General features: G+C 38.6%; 1 protein-coding gene across 11 annotated transcripts in view; it reads left to right on the top strand.

Annotated features, from left to right (window-relative positions):
- STAU2 (staufen double-stranded RNA binding protein 2) overlaps nt 1-23,547 on the top strand; it is a 452,577-nt gene that overhangs the window by 278,432 nt on the left and 150,598 nt on the right. For all 11 annotated transcript variants that reach the window (XM_072604884.1, XM_072604882.1, XM_072604888.1 and 8 more), the window contains one exon: nt 9,535-9,842. In XM_072604884.1, the coding sequence (XP_072460985.1) occupies nt 9,535-9,842 (308 nt within the window). The remainder of the gene's footprint in view (nt 1-9,534; nt 9,843-23,547) is intronic.

The raw sequence follows: 23,547 nt of genomic DNA, 5'->3' as shown, positions 1-23,547 counted from the left end.
ACCCATTTTAACCTTATTTTGGTATATGGTGTGAGATATCATTCCATATCTAGTTCCCACCATACTGTTTTCCAGTTTTCTCTGAAGTTTTTGTCAAATAATGAGTTTTTGTTCCAAAAGCTTGGCTCTTTGGGTTTATCATATACTAAATTCTGTGGGTTTCTTTGAGTGTGTTGTTATAGCTTTAGACTTTCTACCAAAATGAACCCTTCTTTAATCAGTCAATAAGCATCTATTAAGGACCATCATTTATTATTTTCTATTTTACTATTCTTAGGCACAGTGGTAAGTTCTGGAAATAGAAAGGCAAAAGCAGTCCTCCCTCAGAGTGCTTACATTCTAACGGAAGAAGCAGTGTGTATGCCTGCATGCAGACACAAGATGTGTACAAATAAGGGAAAGTCCTATAGTTGGGTATCCTGGGAAAGAACTCCTGTGTAAAATGATAGTTAATTTGAGTCTTGAAGGAAGCCAGGGATTCAGAGGAAGAAATGTGGAGGAAGGGCATTGCAGGCATGAGTGACAGCCAATGGAAAAGAATGAGGATGGTAGATGGAATGGCTGAATCACAGAGTCCATGGAGGGGAATAAAGTATAAGAACACTGGAAACGCCAAAAGTGGCTAGGTGATAAAGAGCTTTAAATGCTAAAAAAAGGACTTGTATTTTCTCCTGGTGGTAACAGAGCCCCTGGAGATTATTGAATCATGAGAGGTACCATGGTCAGAATTATGTTTCAGTAACATCATTTTTGAAAACTGAATGGAGGATACATTTTTAGAATGGAGAGATCTGAAGCAGGAAAACAATTTAAAAGGCTATTGCAGTAGTCCAAGTGAGAGGGAACATGGGCCTGAACTTAGGTGATGGCTATGGAAGTGCAGATAAGGAGACATATATAAGAAATGGGGGGGGGGGGGGGGCGCCAAGATGGCAGAGTAGAAAGACGCACATACACATAGCTCCGAACCCACAACTCACAGAACGACTACAGGGGAGTAACTCACGGCGAATTCTGCACCCAGAGGCCATGGAATATTGGAGCGAGGGAGATTTCTGTTCTGGAGGGACCTGCAAACCTCTCGCGGGGGGTCCTTCGCGCTGCGGACTGGGCGCCAGGACTGGGAGCTGAGTGCAGCCCTGCCGCGGCCACGGCACCAAGAGGAAAAGATCCGAGCGGGCTTCAGGGACGGGATCTCCAGTGGCCACGCGGGTCCCTCCACCCACAGAGGGACCTGCAAACCTCTTGCAAAAGGTCCGTCGCGTTGTAGACGCGGAGCCCAGCCCAGCCCAGACCTGCTGCAGCCACGGCACCAAGAGAAACAGACCCGAGGAGGCTTCAGGGATGGGATCTCCAGCAGCCGCACAAGTCCCTCGGCCCACAGGTGATGGGAGTCGGTGAGAGAGTCTCTTTGGCGGGTCGAGAGGGGAGTGGGGTGCCCCCATGATTCGGGCCCCCCCGGGAGGTAGAAGCTGAGAGGCGGCTGCAGACAGGGGCTCCCCAAGTGGGCGGGAGCCTGGATCCATTGTGGAAGGTCTGTGCATAAACCCCCTGAGGGAACTGAGCCTGAGAGGTGGCCCTGCCCCAACCTGACCACCTGAACTTAATTCTCACACTGAATAGCAGCCCTGCCCCCGCCAAAAGCCCTAAGGCTGGAAGCAGCATTTGAATCTCAGACCCCAAACACTGGCTGGGAGGACCAGGAGGCGAGGTGGGTGTGAGGAGAATATTCAGAGGTCAAGTCACTGGCTGGAAAAATGCCCAGAAAAGGGAAAAGAAATAAGACTATTGAAGGCTACTTTCTTGGCGAACAGGCATTTCCTCCCTTCCTTTCTGATGAGGAAGAACAATGCTTACCATCAGGCAAAGACACAGAAATCAAGGATTCTGTGTCCCAGCCCACCCAATGGGCTCAGGCCATGGAAGAGCTCAAAAGGAATTTTGAAAATCAAGTTAGAGAGGTGGAGGAAAAACTGGGAAGAGAAATGAGAGAGATGAAAGAAAAGCATGAAAAGCAGATCAGCTCCCTGCTAAAGGAGACCCAAAAAAATGTTGAAGAAATTAACACCTTGAAAACTAGCCTAACTCAATTGGCAAAAGAGGTTCGAAAAGCCAATGAGGAGAAGAATGCTTTCAAAAGCAGAATTAGCCAAATGGAAAAGGAGATTCAAAAGCTCACTGAAGAAAATAGTTCTTTCAAAACTAGAATGGCACAGATGGAGGCTAAGGACTTTGCGAGAAAGTATGATATCACAGAACAAAGAGAGAAGAATGGAAAAATGGAAGATAATGTAAAATATCTCATTGGAAAAACAACTGACCTGGAAAATAGATTCAGGAGAGACAATTTAAAAATTTTGGGACTACCTGAAAGCCATGATCAAAAGAAGAGCCTAGACATCATCTTCCATGAAATTATCAAGGAAAACTGCCCTGAGATTTTAGAACCAGAGGGCAAAATAAATATTCAAGGAATCCACAGAACACCGCATGAAAGAGATCCAAAAAGAGAAACTCCTAGGAACATTGTGGCCAAATTCCAGAGTTCCCAGGTCAAGGAGAAAATATTGCAAGCAGCTAGAAAGAAACAATTCAAGTATTGTGGAAATACAATCAGGATAACACAAGATCTAGCAGCCTCTACATTAAGGGATCGAAGGGCATGGAATAGGATATTCCAGAAGTCAAAGGAACTAGGACTGAAACCAAGAATCACCTACCCAGCAAAACTGAGTATAATACTTCAGGGGAAAAATTGGTCTTTCAGTGAAATAGAGGATTTTCAAATTTTCTTGATGAAAAGACCAGAGCTGAAAAGAAAATTTGACTTTCAAACACAAGAATGAAGAGAACCATGAAAAGGTGAACAGCAAAGAGAAGTCATAAGGGACTTACTAAAGTTGAACTGTTTACATTCCTACATGGAAAGACAATATTTGTAACTCTTGAAACATTTCAGTATCTGGGAACTGGGTGGGAGTACGCACATACACATGCACACAAGCACACATACATAGAGACAGAGTGCACAGAGTGAATTGAAGAGGATGGGATCATATCTTAAAAAAAAAAATGAAATCAAGCAGTGAGAGAGAAATATTGGGAGGAGAAAGGGAGAAATTGAATGGGGCAAATTATCTCTCATAAAAGAGGCAAGCAAAAGACTCATTAGTGGAGGGATAAAGAGGGGAGGTGAGAGAAAAACATGAAGTTTACTCTCATCACATTCCACTAACGGAAAGAATAAAATGCACACTCATTTTGGTAGGAAAACCTATCTCACAATACAGGAAAGTAGGGGACAAGGGGACAAGCAGGGTGGGGGGGATGATAGAAGGGAGGGCCTGGGGAGGAGAATGCAATTCGAGGTCGACAGTCATGGGGAGGGATAGGATCAAAAGAGAATAGAAGTAATGGGGGACAGGATAGGATGGAGGGAAATATAGTTAGTCCTATACAACACAACTATTATGGAAGTCATTTGCAAAACTACACAGATTTGGCCTATATTGAATTGCTTGCCTTCCAAAGGGAAGGGGTGGAGAGGGAGGGAGGTAAAGAAGTTGGAACTGAAAGTGTTAGGATCAACTGTAATGTTCTTACCACTAGGAAATAAGAAATACAGGTAAAGGGGTAAAGAAAGCTATCTGGCCCTACAGGACAAAAGAGAAGATGGAGACAAGGGCAGAGAGGGATGCTAGAAGAAAGAGTAGATTGGTCACAGGGGCAATTAGAATGCTTGGGTTTGGGGGGGGAGGGGATAAAAGGGGAGAAAATTTGTAACCCAAAATTTTGTGAAAATGAATGTTAAAAATTAAATAAAAAAAATAAAATAAAATAAAAATATAGACTAAAAACAAAAAGAAATGGGAAGGTAGAAACAGAAATATTTGGCAAAATGTGGGGTGAGTGGAAGTGAGGAATCAGGGTGATTCTAAGATTTTACGCCTTGGTCACTGTTTGGATTGTGCTGCTCTCAACAGGAATTAGCAATATTTGGAAGAGGATTAAGTTTGGGTGCAGGAGATAATGAGTTTTGTTTTGGACATATTGAGTTTGAGGTGCCTAGGTGGTGCAATGGATAGAGTGCTAGACCCGGAGTCAAGAAGACCTGAATTTAAATCTGGTCTCTGGGTGGCCCTTGAGAAAGTACTTAAAGTACTGAGTTTGCCTCAGTTTCCTCATCTGTAAAATGGGGATAATAATAGTGCCTTTCTCCCAGTGTTGTTGTAAGGATCAAATGAGATAATGATTGCAGAGTTTAGCACATTTGCATGGCACATAGCAAGCAATATATAAGTGCTAGGTATCATTAGTATTATTACAGGACATTCAGTTCAGATTGTTTAATAGGTGGTTGTAGAGGCAGAAATGGAGGTCAGAAGAGAGACTGGAACTAGATATATAAGTCTGGGAATAATCATCATAGAGATGACGGTTCAACCTGTCGGAGCTCTAAGGGATATATTACAGAGAGACAGAGAAAGACTCACAACTGAGCCTTGGGGAACACCCATAGTTGGTGGTCATGACATTGATGAAGATCCAGTGACTAATACATGGAAGGAGTGGTCAGACAGGACATTTCCTTTCCTTTTCAAGTTTCTATCTTGATCAGAGTGAATTGAAACCAAATACAGAGGAATAACTTCTTCCTTAGCAAAGTAACTACCATAGAAGTTCTCTAGTCCCTGTTTGAATATGCCAGTACATACCAGATGAAATTATCTGCCATTATTAGGGTATTACTTAAATTCTTGTTATCATCTGTAAAAGCTAAAAAGTATATACACAAAAGCCCAAATGAGTTGCAAGTAGTTACAGTCCAAATATGCAGCAACTTGTCATATCTGACCATTTGTTTCAAGACTTTCTATTTACCTATAGACCAATTAAATGTATCTCGGTGTCTCCATAGGGGACCTGGGATAATCTGAGGATGTTCACATCTTCTGTCACCACTGATCTTTTGATTGTTAACCTTTGAATTAACCTTTGTACACGGAGCAAATATTTCAAAAGCTTATCAGTTCATAAATTTAAAGCTGGAAGATACCTTAAAAGCCACCTAGTCCTACCATTTTGTTTTATATGCAAAGGAACAGAGGCCCAGAAACAAGCTATATACAGGATAAATTGGAGTAATTAACAGAGAGAAGGTGTTAGAATTAACAGGGATTAGGAAAGATATCCAGTAAAAGATGGAATTTTTGTTGGGACAAAACAGACACCAGGGAGGCAGTAGGCAGAGTTGGGGAGGGAGAGCATTCCAGGCATGGGGGATAGCCAGAGAAAATGTCTGGTGCTAGGAAGTGGGATATGTTGTTCACAGAACAACAGGAATGCCAGTGTCACTGGACTGAAGAGTATGTATTAGGGTGTAAGGCATAAACAGACTAGAAAAAGAGGAGGGGACTAGGTTATGAAGAGTTTGAATTCCAAATAAGAGACATGGGCACATTTGGAGGCATCAGAGAATCTCCCCGTAGACAGGGAACTATTATAAATAAGCGAAAGAACAGAGATGACGGAGGGGCAATCTGTGGGAGGACACAGGATGGAATGGTATCACTTGAGCAGATACAGGGATTAGCTTTGGTATGCTGTGCAGCAAGGCTAACTTACCATATGAGATAGGGTGAAGGAAGAGATCATGGCAGAAGGACTATGAGTGATATGAGATGAGCAAGTGACAGTTCATGATGAATGACTTCAATTTTTTTTTTTCTGTAGAATATAGGCAAAGTTCTCAGCCAAGAGGATGGGGGTAGAGGAAGCCACAGAAGGTTTAAGGAATTATGAAGAGGTTTGGATGAGCAACTCTGGAGCGTGGGATGATGAATTAATATGGCCAATAAAGAAAAATTGCCTAGCAACAGTGAGGACCCAGTTGAGGTTGAGTAGCATAATTTGTAGCGTACCTAGTCAGAGTGATTGTATGATTTTCTTTACCTTTGTTTAGTAGCATGTGTGTATAGGAGTGAAGGCAGTAAATGATGAAATTATAAGCGGGCTAGGGATCAGGAGAGGAGGATGCAGTGGAACTGAATTGGTTCAACAAGCTATCAAGATAAGGAAGAGGAGAGAATGACAGGGGAGATGGCCTGGGAGAAAACTGAGAGCTCAGGTGATTGGAGGTTACAATGAGGACAAAGAACAGGGTTTTGCATGGGAAGGCAGGGGGAGAGGGGAAAACTCAATAAATTATGGTCAGATATGGGGATTTTGGAATTCTTGAATGTGGAAATATGCATTTGTGGGTGATAGCAAGATCAAGGGTACATCATGACCTAAGGTCACAGGTAGTTAGTGGCAAAGCTAAGGTTCCAGATCAATTTCTCAGATGTTAAATCCAATGCTTTTTCCACTGTATGGTTCTGTCTCTTACTTATGAATTGGGGTGCTTGCTCTTATTCACAAATCACAGTACATGAGATCTAGTGGGGAAAAAAAGGAAGACAGAATTTCCTGCCCAAAGTGGGAGAAAAATAAGGAGATGAGAAAAGGTGACTGCTTTTTTTTTTTTTTAAAGGAAATTAAGTTTTAGTGATAAGTGACAAAAAGAGATCATTTAGGACATGGAGCAACATCTCACATGACTTCATCATGTGCAGAATTATACGTGTTTCCTTTTTTTCACCCTCTTCTGGTAAGTATTAGGAAACTGGACATAGCCTTTTAGTGCATTCTCTAAGTTCCCCAGTTGCCTTTCTAATCTTTGCAGTCATCCTAGAATCATAAGATCTTGTCATTTCAGTCAACATGTAAGACCAAATGAAGATCCCTTAAGTCTCTTCTCTTCCTTCATGATACTTCCTCCCCAGTGGTGGTGTATTTCAGCGTCATGTCCTATCCAGAAATTGAAAGGTTCCGCCCCAGCAGTGTTCGGATGCTCTCCTAGGAAGGTTCTTAGCTTGGGTAAGGATCATTGAATATGGAAAAGCAAGTTGTACAGGTTAATCCTTGATGTTAACTTCCCTCCATGCAGGTATCTTATGCTATATCCAGCTAATCCTTCTTCCCCGAAGGTTTTGAGCCTTTTTACTATCTTCTCATTGTCAGTGCAAGAGCTAGTTACCAGTTTACAGACATTTCACCTCCTCTTTGATCTCTAGGGAGGCTGTACTACTTACTGATTCAACTAATTTACAGACAGGGTTTTGTCTCTTTCCTTGACATTTTACTAAGTACTTCAGATTGACCCAAGAAGTCAGGAAGACCTGAGTTCAAATCCAGGCTCAAACGCTTACTAACTCTGTGACTACCTCTTTTTGTTCGGTTTACTCAGCTATAAAATATGGATAATAATAGCACCTACCTCTTAGAGTTGCTGAGAGGTGAGGCTCAAATGAGATAACAGTTGTAAAGCGCTTAGCATAATGCCTGACATGTAATAGGTGCTACATCCACATTAGCTGCTCTTTTTATGGTTATTTTTATTATTATAACTTTGATAAGTAAAAACAGTAATAGAGCACATTCAGAAACACAATGAAACACAACAGTTCTTTTCAGAATGGGATTTCTGTTAGAAACAAAAAAGGGAAGAAATTCCATTTCTAAAGGAAATATCTTTAGGCTATACCAAATAGACTTAAAAACAAAACAAAACAAAAATCTTAAAATAAATTCCCCACAAGAGTTCCCACATGAAATGTGGCTCAGCTGTTTCACAATACATTTCCCCTGTACCCAGAACTCTCTTTGTAACAAAGAAAAAGCTAAGACAACCCACAAAGTGATCTTTATCTACCAGTGTATCCAACATTCCACATCCTTAATTCTCTGACTTTATTTCAAGAGGATGAAAGTATATCTCATTATCTGACCTCTGGGATCAAAACTGGACATTGCATTGAATTAGAATTTAGCTACTTTTTAGTGTTTATTATTGGTTCTTGTCCATCATGTTTGAAGAGAACCTTTTTGGTATGTTGGGATCAGGGTACAGCGCATCTGACTACAGCTGGTCAGACCAATACAAGCTTGAAAGGCTCTATCACAGGTCAGGCACAAATAGTCCATGTGAACATTTGGAATAGAGATGTCTCTAAATTTGTGCATCTCATGTTTCCTTTGAGCTACTGCAATTCTGCTTCACTCATAGAACTCAGTGTCTTCTTTGATGTGGGCATGCCATGCTGGGTGGTCCTGCGCCAGTGTCTCCCATGTCTCACAGTTGATTCCAAAGTCCTTTGGAGAGACCTTGAGAATGTCCTTGTAACACTTCTTCTGACCTTGTGAGTGCTTGCCTAGTGTGAGTTCTCTGTAAAATAGTGTTTCTTTACTCAGGATCAGTTCGTAAAATCTTCTCCTGTTTCTTAGAATTCTTCACATTCATCATTTCTTACGGTGAGATTATGTTCTGTTACATTCATGTGCCATAACTGGTTCAGACATTCTTGCGTTGATTTGTACTTACTTTGTTTTCAGGGTTTTTTTTTTTTTTTTTGGTAGTATTGAGTCCTGATATAAATACTTTCATTTATGGGATTTTTCTTGGTCTTTGAGCCCTTTGTGGGAGGGGTGTATGACATATAACTTTTAAATATAGTATGAAATATTAAGAGAAAGAAATTAATTTTAATTACATTAGTTGTTCTACCCAGTTCCCTTACAACCCCCACATAATCCATACTTTAAGCTCCATGTACATCCTCTTATCACAATGTGGACTAGGAATAGATAAAGAATGCAAGCCCTCTAGGGATTCACAGGACACCAGGAGGGACGTTTTTAAATATATGTTATTGTTGTTCAGTCATGTCTGATTCTCTGTTCCCCCATTTTGGGATTTTCTTGGCAAAGATACCATAGTAGTTTGCCATTTCCTTCTCCAGCTCATTTCACAGATGAGGAAACTGAGGCAAACAGGATTAAGTGACTTGCTCAGGGTATTACTTTTTATAAATGCATGTAATTCTAATATCGAAAAATTCAGGCACAGAGGTATTTATTTTGTTGTATGTCTTTTGGCAGCTAGGTGGAGCAGTGGATAGAGGAAGACTCAGGAAGATTCATCTTCATGAGTTCAAATCTGGCCGCAGACACTCACTAGTTGTGTGACCATGGCCAAATCACTTAACCCTCTTTGCCTCAGTTCTTCATCTGTAAAATAGCCTTGAGAAGAAAGTGGCAAAACTGTTCAGTATCTTTGCCAAGAAAACCTCAAATGAGGTCCCAGAGAGTTGGGCATCACTAAAAAACGACTGAACAACAACGAATTATGGCAAAAGCTATAAGTCTTGGACACAGCTCTTAATAGGGAAATAACTTTCAGACTTTGCCTCTTACACATAAATGCCTTATGATGACCCTCTGTGTTATCCCTTCAAGTGGCCATTCTGAGAATATATGAAGGCTCCTTGTTAGCTGTGCAAGGGCAACTACAACCAACTCTGCAGTGGCCACTTGACTCATGTTTCTTTGATGTTTTGTCATTTTACCAGTACTAAAATCTAGATTAGTAATGTTACAAGCTGCTCATACTTAAAGCTATTTCCAGCATCATAAAATGGTCCTTTTTATTTACAGCTCCAAAGGGTATTCTTCATTTGTCTCCTGATATTTATCAAGAGATGGAAGCGAGCCGCAACAAAGTAGTTTCTGACTTTGCGGTAAGCTATTTGTCACCCAACGAAATGAGCCAGCCTTCAAGCTCTTTCTTCAGCCTCTCTCCACCATCAAATAGCACTACGACAATAGCCAGGGAATTCCTTATGAATGGGACATCTCCGTCAGCTGAAGCCATAGGTCTGAAAGGAAATTCTTCTACGTCCCCCTGCCCTATAATGCAGCCTTCAAGACAACTGGAGTATTTAGCAAGGATTCAAGGCTTTCAGGTATGAAACAAAATCTCTTCATCAACTTAAAACTCAGCATTTATATGTCTGACAGTTTGGTCCTGCCTTCCAGTGTGACTTTAATATTGTAAAATTAATATGAGTACAAAGAGAGATGAGCCTATGAAAACATGTAAAGCCACACATGCATGATTTTCTTGTATTTCCTATCTATCCAGCAATGCCTTTGCTATATACTTCTCTTCCATTTTTAATTTTCTATTTTTCTTCTCATTTCCAATTCTTTTTTCCCGTTTTTTATTATTCAAGTGCACCTGTTTTATCATTCCCTCTTTAGCAAACACACAAAAAGCCAGCCTTTCTGAGATTTTTTTGCTATTCTTGAGCTCATCCTCTTTTAAAAAATTATTGTTATAAGTTTTCCTAATGGAGATTTTATTTATGTATAGTTTTTGCTGTGGGTTCTCCATTTACCAAAGAAGATAGGTTGCTCACTGTAAAGTGGAATTTAAACTGGATACGCTTCGTCCAGATTCAAGGCCCAGAAAGGGCAATTTGTTTTATTCAATCAAGTGATTCTCCATATAATATAGCATCTACACTAGATGTCATCAGTTCATCCTATTTCAATAGCAGGACAAAATAACTTGTAATTATGTTGTACACACGAATAAGTGATGGGAAGTTTGATTTCTAAAATACAGGGTTACAGTACTATAATAAGACTTTTGGAACACCCTGTCTTTGGGGGAGGGGGACTAATACTTTTGGATAATATAACTACTTTGGAGAGGAAATGTCTATGTGTACATTTATTTCTTGGTTATTTTTAACCGTTTGCCAAACTTTAACCATTTATTAACCTTACTAGATAAATAGTTGTATTCTTCAAAGCTGAATAGCTATGTTCCCCCTACAATTTCATTATTTGGAGTTTGCTTTTCTCTATTCTTTCCCTTAAGAATGAAATAACAGCAATGAAATAATACCTGTGACTGAATGATGTCATTAGGAAAAATTACTTACATAGAGTTTGCTTTACTAGATTATGAAAATGAGACATAAATTAATTTTTTTCTAGTATTTTTGAATGGTCATTATTTTCTTTTTCAGAAGCCATAGATTATATGAACTACGTTGTGAAGTGACGTTTGAGTTTTTAATGTGGCAGTTGTAAATGGCATAAATGAAGTGGCTCCAGGTTGTTTATTTCTCTAAGATTTTAAACCTTCAATGAAGAAGTTGTGTTTTTGAATATTTTCAGGCATTTACTTTAGGAAAAATTAAAAGGAATTTCCTTCATTTAGTGAAGACATGATCATACACCTAAGTTGCTGGAAAGATTTAAATAAGCTTGAATTCTATCGGTCATATGCAAGGAGAAAATAGAAGTTCATTAACTGACAAAAAGAAATTCAATCCCCAGAGTTTTCCTTGTTTGAATCTGGTAAGAGTAATATTTTATTTTTAGAGAGCCAAAGCTTAATTTATTTCCTGGTATTTCTTGAGGCTAGAACTGATTCCTACTTTCAGGGGTTAAAAGTTGAGGTTCTTGCAACGCTGACAGGTAACTAACTCTCTCTAGAACTTGTAAATTCAGTCAGTTGGTTTTCTCTCTTTAGTTCTTATTAAAGCTTTTAAAGATCTCCAGCTAAAATGTCGTTCTCATATCACCAATTATTTAGGTAATTACTTAGGATTGTTTTTCATGTTTATGATATCAAAATAATCTATTTTTATCCTATGGGCAAACTAAGTCATTTCCAGATTTCTATGATTTTTATGCAACAAGTAAATAGAAATGTATGCTTTTAAAACATTAATTGACTTCTCTGGTTGAACGAGTTCAGTGTTGATGTGAAATACTGCATCTCTGTTGAATTACTGAGCTGAGGTTGATCGGTGAACAGAATCTCTGTGGGAAATAGCTTGCTGCCTGGCCTGCCAGGACGTATCATATCCTGTTCTAATTTCCCTGCAGAAGGTTCTTTGTGTATAAGAAGTCAAAAGACTATATCTTTACAGGTAACTTTATCAGCAATATTTTCTTAGTTGCAGAGTAGTGCATTGAAAATATGTAGCTTGCTTTGTGGTTTTCTGAATGATTTATTGGAGCCTGGTCTGCTTGGTTGAATGGATATACAAGATGAAATTGTTTTTAATAATACTGTCCTTTTTTCGTTTCTGGATTTTAAAAATCAATAAATGCCTTTGCTTTTTTTCAAGAGTATTTTTTTTAATTTCTGTACAAAACATTTTTAGTTAATGTGTTTTGTGGAAACTTTTTTAAACCTAACATTATATAATATAAATAAACCTTCCAGGCCAGTCTATATGTAATATTAGCCATATTGTATCACAAGTTATAAAGATGATTTTTATGAAAAAAGTCTTTTCAGCCATTATTTTTAAAATACATCTATGGATATTTACCAATTCTTACATCATCATAGTTATCCCAAGTATATCTCCCCCTCAAGAGAGCCATCTCATATAACAAAGAGTATTTTTTTAGAGAAGAAAAAAAGTCAGCACAACTGATCAATACATTGAAAAAGCCTGAAGACATGTGCACTGTGGACTTTCATGAAGGGATGGGTTACCTCTCTCCTCTCAAATCTCTTTATTCAAGTCCTGTTGGATCTTTATAATTTTGTTGCATTTACTTTTGATACTTGTTTTATAGTGGTTCTTTCCATTTGTATTCCCATGTATATTGTTTTCTTGGCTATGCTTACTTCACTCTGTATCTATTCATATAGATCTTTCCATGCTTCTCCTTGTTCACTAACACACATCATTTCTTATAGTACCGTAATTCCATTACATTCATGTACCTTGATTTGTTTAACTATTCCCTAGTGGATAGGCATTTACTTTGCTTTCAGTTCTTAGCTAATACAAAAAGTGCTGCTATAAATATTTTTACTGCATATAGAGACTTTCTTCTTATTAATAACTTCCTTGGAGGTAGAAGTCCAGTAGTGGAGTCTCTGGTTCAAAAGATATAGGCATTTTGATACCTTTATTTGCATAATTCCAAATTGCTTTCCAAAATGGTCTCACCATTTCACAGCTCCACCAGCAATGTATTAGTGTGCCTGCCCCTTCAATATTGATCATTGCCATTTTTTGATATTTTTACCAATTTACAGGGTGTGAAGTGAAACCTCAGGATTGTTTTGATTTGCATCTCTCTTATCATTAGCGACGTAGAACATTCTTTCTTGTGGGAGGTAGGGGAAGTTCAGGGTCAGTGATTGCTAGTTGGTGTTTTGTTTCTCTTTGTTTTTTGGGGGGGCATTCTTTTGGATTTGGGTGTCCTAGATCATGAAGACAATTGAAATTGCCTTATCTTGGGCATGTAATTTCTGTTTTGGGAATGATGGAGCTCAGAGAAAATATCGAGTCTTCTGTCATGTTGCTCACAAGACCCCCAGTTATTATTTAAATAGACTATGTAGTGACAAATTTCTTACCAAATGCACATAACACACATCTAGTACTTCAAAAAAACAGTAAACTGAATTCAAGTAACTATTATTATGAAGTCAAATAACTCAAAATAACATTGAATATGACTGAATAAGCATTCTTTATGTCTTCTGTTCCCTTAGTCTAAAATGAATTTTTATTACATTGCAGATTTTCAGTCACTACCATAGATGAAAATGTGATTCATTGAATTTGTTTTTAGAATTGCTTTCAGAATTATATCTTTTAAAACTTTCAGAAATTTTATTGTTGTAAAGGGCTAATAATTGTATATAGTGGTAGTTCTGTAAAATGTGGACTTTCCCTCATGTAATTATGTAACTAAACCTCTTTTCAATAACGCTTTATTTAAATTCATTATTTTAACTTAATTTAATTAATAAAGCATTTATTAAACATCTACAGTATGTAAGGAACTGAGCTTGGTCCAAAAATAATAATACCTGTCCCAAAGAGTTTTACAGCAGAGTAGTGAGATGAGATGTAACCAAATAGAAGTGTAATATGCAAGTTTGAGGAAAATTCTTAAATGTAGTAGGGAGAAAATAGCTTGAAAAGTTAAAAGGAGGGAAGGATCATTTTTCATTGGGAGGTTTAGAGAAGGCTTTAGAAAGATATGGTACCTGAGCTGTCCCTTAAAGGATGTCAATAAGTAGAGATTTGGGGTGATTAGAGGGAAGGAAGCTATTCTAGGCATGGAGATCAATGTGCACAAAAGCATAAAGGGAAAGGACAAAATTAAATGAGAGGACAACAGATAGTCAAGTGTCACTGTCTTATACAGTGTACTAAGGTTGAAGGAAGTAAAACGAATCTGGAAAAATTAGACTGTATGAGGCCTTGAAGGACCTGAATGCTAGGCTAAAGATTTTATTTAACTAATTGGCAATGAGGACCCACCAAAGGTTTTTAGGACAATGAGGTCAGTCAGTCACTAAACATTCTTCAGCTCACTTCACTAAGCACTGAGGATACAAGGAAAGGCAAAGGACAGCCCTTGCTCTAAAGGAGTTCAACAGTAGACGTGAATAGAGGAGACAACACATAAGCAACTACGTACAAACGAGCTACATGTAGGATCAATTGGAAATAATCAACAGAGGGAAACACATAGAATTTAAGGGGGATCAGGAAAGGCTTGCTGTAGAAGTTGAGGTCTTACCTGGGACTTGAAGGAAGCCAGGAAAGCCAGGAAGCAGAAAGATGAGAGGTGGAGGATAGCCAGCCAAAATTCTTGGAATCAGGAGATGGAATATTTTGTTTGAGGAGTCTTCTGGATCACAGAACATGTAGTGGGATAGAAGGTGTAAGAAGCCTGGAAAGATGGGTAAAGGGGAGGTCTTCAAGAGTTTTGAATTCCAGAAGATTTTATATTTGATCCTTGGAGTAATAGGGAACCTCTGGAATTTATTGAGTAGGCGAGAGATATGGTCAGACCTGTGGTTTAGGAAGATCACCTTGATAGTTAAGTGGAAGGTGACTGCAGTGGAGAGAGAATCATCACAGGGAGACTAACCAGAAGGGTATAGTCCAGACATGCAGTGATGAGGGCTTGCACCAATGTGGTGGCAATGTCATCAAAGAGATCTGAGAAGTAAGACGGATAGGTCTTGGCTACGTATCAGATATGAGGGGTGAGAGTGAGTAGAGGACAACATTTAGGAGTGACTGGGAGGTTTGTAGTTCCCTTTTCAAAAATAATAGAGAAGTTAGGAAGTGAGGAGAGTTTGGGAAGAAAAAGGGTGAGTTTAGCTTTTGGACATATGAAGTTTAGTGTATCTATAGGATGTTGGAGATGAGACTGGGGGTCAGCAGAGGTTAGGACAAGATAGGTGGAATTGAGAATCACCAGCATAGAGATGATAATCGAATCCATGGGAGTTGATGATATTACCAAATAAAATAATGGGGAGGGAAAAGAGAAGAGTACTCAGGATAGAGACCTGTGAGTAAGGTGATCAGATTTGCATATTTGGCAATGATGTGAAGGATGCGTTGGGAAAAGGTTAGAGTAGATATAGGGATTTCAATTAGTGGGTTGTTATGAAAATGACCCATTTCAGTGATAATAAAAGTCTGAACTTGAGAGGAAAGATGCAAGAGGAGATAGATACAAGAGATATTGAAGAGGTGGAAATTGAAAAGTATTTGGCAAATTATTGAATACAGGTGATGAGGAAAAGGAAGTTTCAGAGATATTTCTGAGGTTGCACAAATCTAGATATCTGGTAGAATGGTGGTGTCATTACCAAAAATGGTGACATTCAGAAGAGGTGCAGGTTGGGGAGGAAAATGATGAATTCAATTCTTGACTTGATTTGTTTGAGTTGTTGGAAGATCCAGGTTGGGAGTAGAGCACAGTTGATAGGATAATCCTGAAAATATACGTTTCAGAGCAGTTTGTATAAAGGTAATGCTTGAAACAATAGATGCAGATGTGCCTACCTAGAGGGAGTTCAGAGAGAAAGGAATATTTAGGATATAGTCTGAAGAGATACTCATATTTAGGAGAAGGGAGAATAAGAAGAAACCGTCAAATTAAAATGAAGGGGTTAGAGAGGTAAGAGGAGAGCCTGGGAACAGGGTAAAAGTAGTGTCCTGACAGTTAGTGTGGTGAGGAGGATTACAAGCAAGGCTGCAGGTACGCTAGTCTGTTGTGAAAAGTCTAGCTTTAGATATATAAGATCATTTGAAATAATAGCAGGGTCAAGGGAAGGTTTCTTCGGGATAAAGAATTCATGAGCATGCATGCGAGTAGAGCAGGTGGAACTAACTAGTGCTACAGAAGTCTAGAGATGAGATTCTGAAGATACTAAATGGACCAAGGAGGTAGGAGGGAAGAAAATCATCTCATTCTGTCCGATTGGAAAGAAAGAGAAGTTGATGGGAGGAAACAGTTTAGCTTTAATCTTCCCATTAAAAGTGGAGGTGAGATCAATTTACAGGGGGTAGGGTGAGTCATTAAGGTACAGTTTGGTTAGAAAAGAAATTTTAGGGCATTTCTCAGGTGAAATGTTAACAAGAGTCAATAAAAGATAAGTATACAAATTTCTGTGTGTCAGTTGAGGACCTAATTGAGGCATAATGAAAATTCACATTTACAGGTCATTTTAGGTTTTCTAAAGTTAATTTTTATCCACAACAGTGCTGTGAGGTAGACTTGGGAGGGAAATGAGGAACTTCATGTAGAGGCACATAAATTGTTTCCTGAAGGAAGGAAAGAAAGGATTTTAGGTGATGGATATGGGAGAATATAGTCCTGGCATAGAGCAAAACATGCACAAGAGCATGGAGACAAAAAAGGGCAAGACAAGAAATGGGCATGTGTTCTAATCCTGGAACCAAGTATGGAACATAGAGTGAATGAATGGGAGCAGTATGAGATAAGATTGAAAAGGTAGATTAGAGCTAGATTTAAAGGGTCTGTAATGGGGAAATCAGGAATTTATATTTTATTCAGAAGACAGTCAGACATAACTAAAGGATTGACTGTCAGGACAGACTGATGATAAGAACATTTAAGCCATCACAGTAATCCATAGGAGGAAAGACAAGGGCCAGAATGAATGGTTTCAATGGGTATTGAGGGGAAGGGAGATAAACCAGAGTCGCTGTGAGTGTGGAATAAAGAGGATTTGACAACTGTTGAATATAAGGAGTTAAAGAGAATAGAGAAAAGGGAGAGTCAAAGACAACAGAGGCTAATATCCTAAGTGACAGGAAGGAAGTTATCAGTAAAAACACAGAAGTTAGGGGAGAGAGAAGTTTTTAGGAGAAGACGATGAGTTCAGTTTTGGGCTTCTGGGGACTGGCAGAACATCAGATGGAAATATCCAGCAGAAGTCTGAGATACGGCACTAGCTCTGAGGAGAGAGTGGTAGAGGTATGTATGTAGATGTAATTGAAACTAGGAATACTATGGGCAAGTACGGAAGGGGAGAGAGAAAGTAGCACCATTGGAGAGAACCCTAGGGAATGCAAAAGGAATTAAGAGCTTGTAAGAGAGACAGAAAAAGAATAGTCAGAGAGGTCGGATAATTATGAGAGAACAGTATCACAGAAAGCAAAGGGTGAGAATTTATCAAGAAGGATGGTTCACAGTGTCAGGTGGCACGTAGATATCAAAGGGGAATAAAGTCATTAAAAAGATCATGTGATTTAGTAATAAGGAAGTCATTAAGTGACTGTGGGAAGAAAGATATTTAATGTTAGCAGAGATGGAAGTCAGATTGTAAGGAATTAGAGGTACAGAGTGCAGAAGTCAAGGTAGATTGTAGACTTTCTAGAAATTTGAGATAGATGGTAAGTAAAGAATGTGAGGGTTCAAGAAAGTTTTTTTTTTATTTCTTGGGGTAGAACTGAACACATTTGTAGACTCAGAGGAATGGCTAATAGAGAGCAAAGGCTGAAGATGCATGAGAGAGAAGGAATGATTGATAGAGAAAGGTTAGAGAAGAGATGAGAGGACAAGAGATGGAAGATTAGAAATATTAGCTTTGGCAAAGGGGAAGGCCATTTCATCCTCTGAGACAATATATATGGTATGATAGAGAAGAGTAATAGAGAATGTGAATTGATAGAATTGATGTCAAATGGCTTTGCTCTTAGAGGCAACTAGTTAGCATAGAAGATATAGTACAGGATTTAGAATCAGAAAGAAACCGAATTCAAATTGCCTCAGACATTTATTAGCTCTGCAACATTGAGCAAATAACTTAAAAATTTCCTGTTTCAGTTTCTTCATCTGTAAATGGGTCTATAAATACTGTTATTATAAATAAGGTGCAAATCTGCCTTCTGTGACACAGTAAAATAAGTTGATTACAAGGCAGATGTGGAGCAGTCCTTGTAGAAAATATTGATAAGAGCTATTGCTATACAGCTGTGAAAGAGTAACTAGTGGTACAGTGGGTAGAGTGCTGAATCTGGAGTCAGAAAGACTCATCTTCCTGAGTTCAGATATGGCCCTAGATACTTAGTAGCTGTATGACCCTGGGCAAGTCATTTACCCCTGTTTGCCCCAGTTTCCTCATCTGTAAAATAAGCTAGAGAAGGAAATGGCAAATAATTATATCTTTGCCAAGAAAATCCCAAATGGAGTCACAAAGAGTCAGTCACAACGGAAATGACAACAAAATATAGCAGTGAGGATAGAATAAAATGGGGATAGATGTCTTCCTTTCAGTATGATTTTGTGATTTTTTTCTCCAGCATTAATTTCAGAATAGGAATGGAGAAACCAGATGGAGTTAGCTCAGGCTTGAGGGTTTACAGGGCAGGTACATAGTATCACAGATCAAGAGTGGGTAGGGAAGAAAGTGAATATAGTCAATTGTTTGGGAAATAGAGAGGAGTCTTTATTCAAATAAATCTTGAGAGAACTAGTTGCACAAAAAAATAAAAATAAATAATTTAGTGACCAATCTCTGTTTCCTTTAGATTAAATGTCATAGTTGTTCATAGTGATACAGATGTAAATGTACCTGTCACATTTTCCGATGATCATTTCTAGCTTAATTTAATTTCAGATTGCCTTTTTATGACATCCCTTTTTATCATCTACTATAAAGTGATATTTGTGAAAGGCTCAGTATAAAAATTGGAAAAGTCGCTCTTATGCATGTTTTATGTAAAGCACATTCATATAACAAAACCATAAATAGCAAAATCACTTTGTTAGAAAAAAATCTATGGTTATTTCTTACAGAGGCTTTCCACATATCTGGTGTTACACATTGGGGCCATTATCAGCAAAATGTGACTTCCAGTGGGTACCTTTGAAATAGCTTCTTAAACTCAGACTTTCTTTTTAAAATGCAATTCAAACTCTGTACATTTCAACTAATGCATCTGAAGGGATACAATGGATAGGGTGCTGGTCCTGGAGTCAGGAAGACCTGATTTCAAATTTGACTTCAGATATTTACTATCTGTGTGACCCTGAACAAGTCATTTGGCCTCCATTTGCCTCAGTTCCTTTATCTTTAAAATGGGAATAAAAATATCACCTATCTCCAAAGGTTATTGTGATAAATAAAAAGATATAGTTATAAAAGAAATAACTTTGCGAACTTTAAAGTACACTATAAATGCCATTGATTATGATAATAATTATTGTTTGTGTTTCTTTCTTATTTTGTGATTCATAATATTATAGTGAAGAAAATAATCTGTCTTTCTTCTTCAGAATCTGACCTTAGCACAATTATTTTGTCTTATTTTCTTGAGAATCTGAGAATGTCCCTTTGACTTCCTTAATTCTCTTATATTGCTTTAAGTTTATAATCTGTACCTTTTGGCATCACATTTTTTTGTAAAGTGTGAATCTTCTTAAAAAGTTTTGGTTTGTTTGATTTTTTTTTTTTTAAAGCTGGGTCTCTTTTTCTTGCCCAGGCTGGAAGTGTAGCAGCCACTTACTACTGATCAGCCCAGGACTTTTGACCTGTTCCATTTTTGACCTGGGCCAATTTACTGCTGCTTAGGAAGTCTGTTGACCCCTCCCCTTCCAGGGAGTCTCCACGTTGCTGACCTTAGTGCAGTTCTCAGCTCACTACAGCTCAGAACTCTGGAACTCAAGTGATCCTGCAGCTTCAGGCTCCCCAGGAGCAGGGCCTACTGGTGTGTAGCTAAAAATTTTGTTATTAGATTAGCATAAGTGAAAATATTTTCCACTAATTACATGTGATGACAAAACATTTTTTACTTTGAAACACTACTTTTTCCCCCATAAAGCTTAATTATGGGTATTACTTCAGAGCCCAGAGTATTCTGGGTATTCCATAAATAGTACGTTGCAGTGGATATATAGGTCTAGAATGGGTTTAGTGGACTCTGTTCCTTTTGGCAAATAACCTTAGTAATCCATGCTGACTTTGTCCTTTGTTGTCATTGCTCATCTCAAGGACACCAGGGACTCTGAGTTGGTAATAGAACTCTTTTAGGAATTTGGTATACTCTCTGATTTTCCCAGAGTTCATGTTTTTAGTCTGTGATGCCTTGAACCACCCCTAGACCCATTTGAATTGTCCCAAGACTTCATAGAGCTTTGGAATAATCTGGTCCAAATCTTCCTGGGGTTTGATCCTTTGATGGATTTGATCCTATGAATATGAGTCAGTCTGGTCATTTCCCTTCATTACTATACATTACTTGTTATTCTCTATAATTCTTATCCATTATTGTTATTTATTGAAAATACAGTACATTTATTGACTTTCAGTTATTCAGAATTTTGAAATCTACAAAGAAAAAATTTAAGTATTAGAATAGATTAATGAAGGGCACAGTGATTTTTAACAAATAAGAAATGATGAGCCTATATGCAAAGTACCATCCTTGCCACATTATGGTCGATGTAAATCTAAGGTAAACCACTGCAGCACAGAAAATTCTTGACATGTTTGCCCTCTCGAGATAAGGATGCCTATACTTTCTGGTTTTATGAGATGATTTTCATAAAGAAATTTCAACTTGTTTTTAAAAGAGTTTTTTTCAGCTTCACATGATAAATTCTACCATTTGGAATCATGTAAAAATTAAACCTTTAAAGAAAATAAATCCTGTATCTCTAGGTATATTCTCACTTCTAAACTCCTTCTTTGAAAACATTACTGTGCAGTTGGAGAGTCTCATGTTTCTTTCCATGTGTAAGTTTGGCAGTGATAAGATTTTTAGGTTGGGAACATTAACTTAATTGTAAAAAGTCCCTGGAGCATTCATCTGTCAGGTGTCACCAATCAAGCTGATGACTGAATATTTGATACTGTCTCCTGGTGCTTCAGAGCTGTAAGAAAACTACTTGTTTTCTACCTGCTGGTATTCAACTAGTCTAAGACATCTTATTACTAAAAATAAGTAGAAATGTAAACCCAATCAGATAGTGGTATGTAGATTACTGTAGACCATAATATTAAAAGATTAAAAGCCATGGTGCTGACCTCATTGTTGTATGCCTGTGCAACCTGGACAGTCTACTAGCACCATGCCAGGAAACCAAGTTGCTTCCATTTGAATTGTCTTAGGAAGATTCTGAAGATCATCTGGCAGAATAAGGTACCAGACGCTGACATCCTTTATCAAACTAAACTGCCAAGCATTCAAACTCTGTTTCAGAGAGCACAGCTCTAATGTGCTGGCCATGTTGTTCAAATGCAAAATGTATGCTTGCCACAAAGATTATTTTATGGAGAATTCACATAGGGCAGGCGATCACATGATTGTCAGAAGAAGCGATACAAGGTCTCTCTCAAGAACTTTGGAATTGATTGTGTGACATGAGAGACACTGGAACAGGACCACTCAGCATGGCACGCCCACATCAGAGAAGGTGCTGTTGCTTTATGAGCAAAGCAGAAGTAAAATAGCTTGAAGAAATGTGAAATGCACAAATTTAGAGAATGTTCACATGAACTGGATGTGCCTGACCTGTAATAGAACATTTCAAGCCAGTATTGGTCTCATCAACCAGTTGGACACACTGTAACTTGACACTGGTATAGTGATGACATTTTAGTCCTCTTCAAGAACGAAGGACAGCAACCAGCCAACCAAGGAAATAGGTATTATTATTACCACCACTTTACAGATGTGGAAACTGAGGCAAACAGAAGCTAAGTGACTTGCCCAAGGTCACACAGCTAGTAAGTGCCTGAGGCCAAATTTGAACTCAGGTCTTCCTGACTCCAGCCCCAACATTCAATCCACTTCATCAAATGAAACTTGTTGCTGACTTATAAAGGTAAATTTCAAAGGCAAATTTCAGTGTCAAATTATAATAGTGAAAGGGTACTTGAATTGTTTGGACATCTGCTAGAGTTTTCTCGTTTCAGAAAGAATGGCTATGGGGCAGAGCCAAGATGGCAGAGTACAAGGATGGACCTACTCTAGCTGTTCCCCCATAGCCCATAAAATACCTATTAAAAATTACTCTAAACAAATTCTAGAGCAGCAGGAGCCACAAAACGACAGAGTAAAAGAGATTTCCAGCCCAAGACAGCTGGAAGGCCAACAGGAAAGATCTCAGATGTGACCTCAGGACTCAGAGCAGAGCACAGCACAGCATGGGTCACACAGCACAGCACAGAGAGGACTGGAGCAGCCTTCAGGACAGGGAATCCTGGGCAGCAGCAGCAGTTCCCAGATTCCTCAACCCACAAACACCAAAGACAGATTCAAATGTCAGTAAGGAAGGTCTTTCATCTGAGTGAGAGGGGAGCATGGGTCTAATCCAAGCCCCGCCCCAGGACAGTGGCAGTCAGTATAGCAGCTTCCACTTTTGGAGCCCTCAGCCTAAAGACCCTGGGGGAATCAAGCAGCTGATCTGGATCTCAGCCCTGAGTGGTGATGTGATTCTGGGGTGAGGAGGAGTGCTGGCGTGGTAGAGCTGGTGGTGACATTGGAAAGGGAACCCTCCTTGCAGATCCTGGGCAGAAAAAAGTGCTTGTGGTTGCTCACAGACAAGAGAAAAGACTAAGAGAAGAGTAAACTCCTCTCCCTTGATTCTGCCACCTTGGAGGAACTGAGAACTTACAGGTCCCTAGAGTATACCCTCCACTTGACAAAGGACTCAAAAATCAAGTAACTGGCTGGGAAAATGTCCAAAAAAGGGAAAAAAAATAAGATTATAGAAGGTTACTTTCTTGATGAAAAGGTATTTTCTTGCATCCTTTCAGCTGAGGAAGAACAAAGCATACCATCAGAGGGAGACATCAAAGTCAAGACTTCTACATCCAAAACCTCTGAAAAAAAATATGCAGTGGTCTCAGGCCATGGGAGAGCTCAAAAAGGATTTTGAAAATCAAATAAGAGAGGTGGAGGAAAAACTGGGAAGAGAAATGAGAGTGATGCAAAAAAATCATGAAAAGTGATTACTTAGCAGCTTGCTAAAGGAGATCCAAAAAAATGCTGAAGAAAATAACACCTTTAAAAATAGACTAACCCAAATGGAAAAAGAGGTCCAAAAAGCCAATGAGGAGGAGAATGCTTGAAAAAGCAGAATTTACCAAATGGAAAGGGAGGTTCAAAAGCTCACTGAAGAAAACAGTTCTTTAAAAATTAGAATGGAGCAGATAGAAGCTAATGACTTTATGAAAAACCAAGAAATTATAAAACAAAACCAAAAGAATGAAAAAGTAGAAGACAATGTGAAATATCTTGTTGGAAAAACAAACCACTTAGAAAATAGATCCAGGAGAGATAATTTTAAAATTATTGATCTACCTGAAAACCAAGATCAAAAAAAGAGCCTAGA

This window comes from Notamacropus eugenii, chromosome 4, assembly GCF_028372415.1.
Source record: "Notamacropus eugenii isolate mMacEug1 chromosome 4, mMacEug1.pri_v2, whole genome shotgun sequence".
NCBI lineage: Eukaryota > Metazoa > Chordata > Mammalia > Diprotodontia > Macropodidae > Notamacropus > Notamacropus eugenii.
The sequence above is the reverse complement of the archived record's forward strand: the minus strand, read 5'-3'. Positions and strand labels throughout refer to the sequence as shown.